The sequence below is a fragment of the Bison bison genome, unplaced genomic scaffold (assembly GCF_000754665.1).
Source record: "Bison bison bison isolate TAMUID 2011002044 unplaced genomic scaffold, Bison_UMD1.0 scf7180017864495, whole genome shotgun sequence".
NCBI lineage: Eukaryota > Metazoa > Chordata > Mammalia > Artiodactyla > Bovidae > Bison > Bison bison.
In genome coordinates, this window is record NW_011495054.1 from 13,941,990 (window position 1) to 13,942,429 (window position 440).

The window sequence follows — 440 nt, forward strand, 5'->3', positions numbered from 1 at the left end:
ACTCTGCTCAGCTGTGAGGCTACAGAAGGCAGGACGCCCTGATATGTCCACCATGGCCTGGTCCCCTCTGCCCCTCACCCTGGTCGCTCTCTGCACAGGTGACTGGATGGGGGAACAGGGGAAGGGCCCTGGGAAGACACACGGGCCCTGCTCCCTGCTCTCATGTCTTGACCCCCGAGTCACCATCTCTGTCTCTCGCCCTTCCAGCATCCTGGGCCCAGGCTGTGCTGACTCAGCCATCCTCCGTGTCCGGGTCCCTGGGCCAGAGGGTCTCCATCACCTGCTCTGGAAGCAGCAGCAACGTTGGGCGTGGTTATGTGGGCTGGTACCAACAGATCCCAGGATCGGCCCCCAGAACCCTCATCTATGGTGGGACCAGTCGAGCCTCGGGGGTCCCCGACCGATTTTCCGGCTCCAGGTCTGGGAACACAGCCACCCTG

At 63.4% G+C, this 440-nt stretch overlaps 1 gene segment (V, D, J or C); it reads left to right on the top strand.

Annotated features, from left to right (window-relative positions):
* LOC104980241 overlaps positions 1-440 on the top strand; it is a gene marked incomplete at its 3' end in the record, with an annotated part of 3,566 nt that extends 3,126 nt beyond the window's left edge. The window contains 1 exon segment of the V gene segment in view: positions 208-440. Within this exon segment, the coding sequence occupies positions 208-440 (233 nt within the window).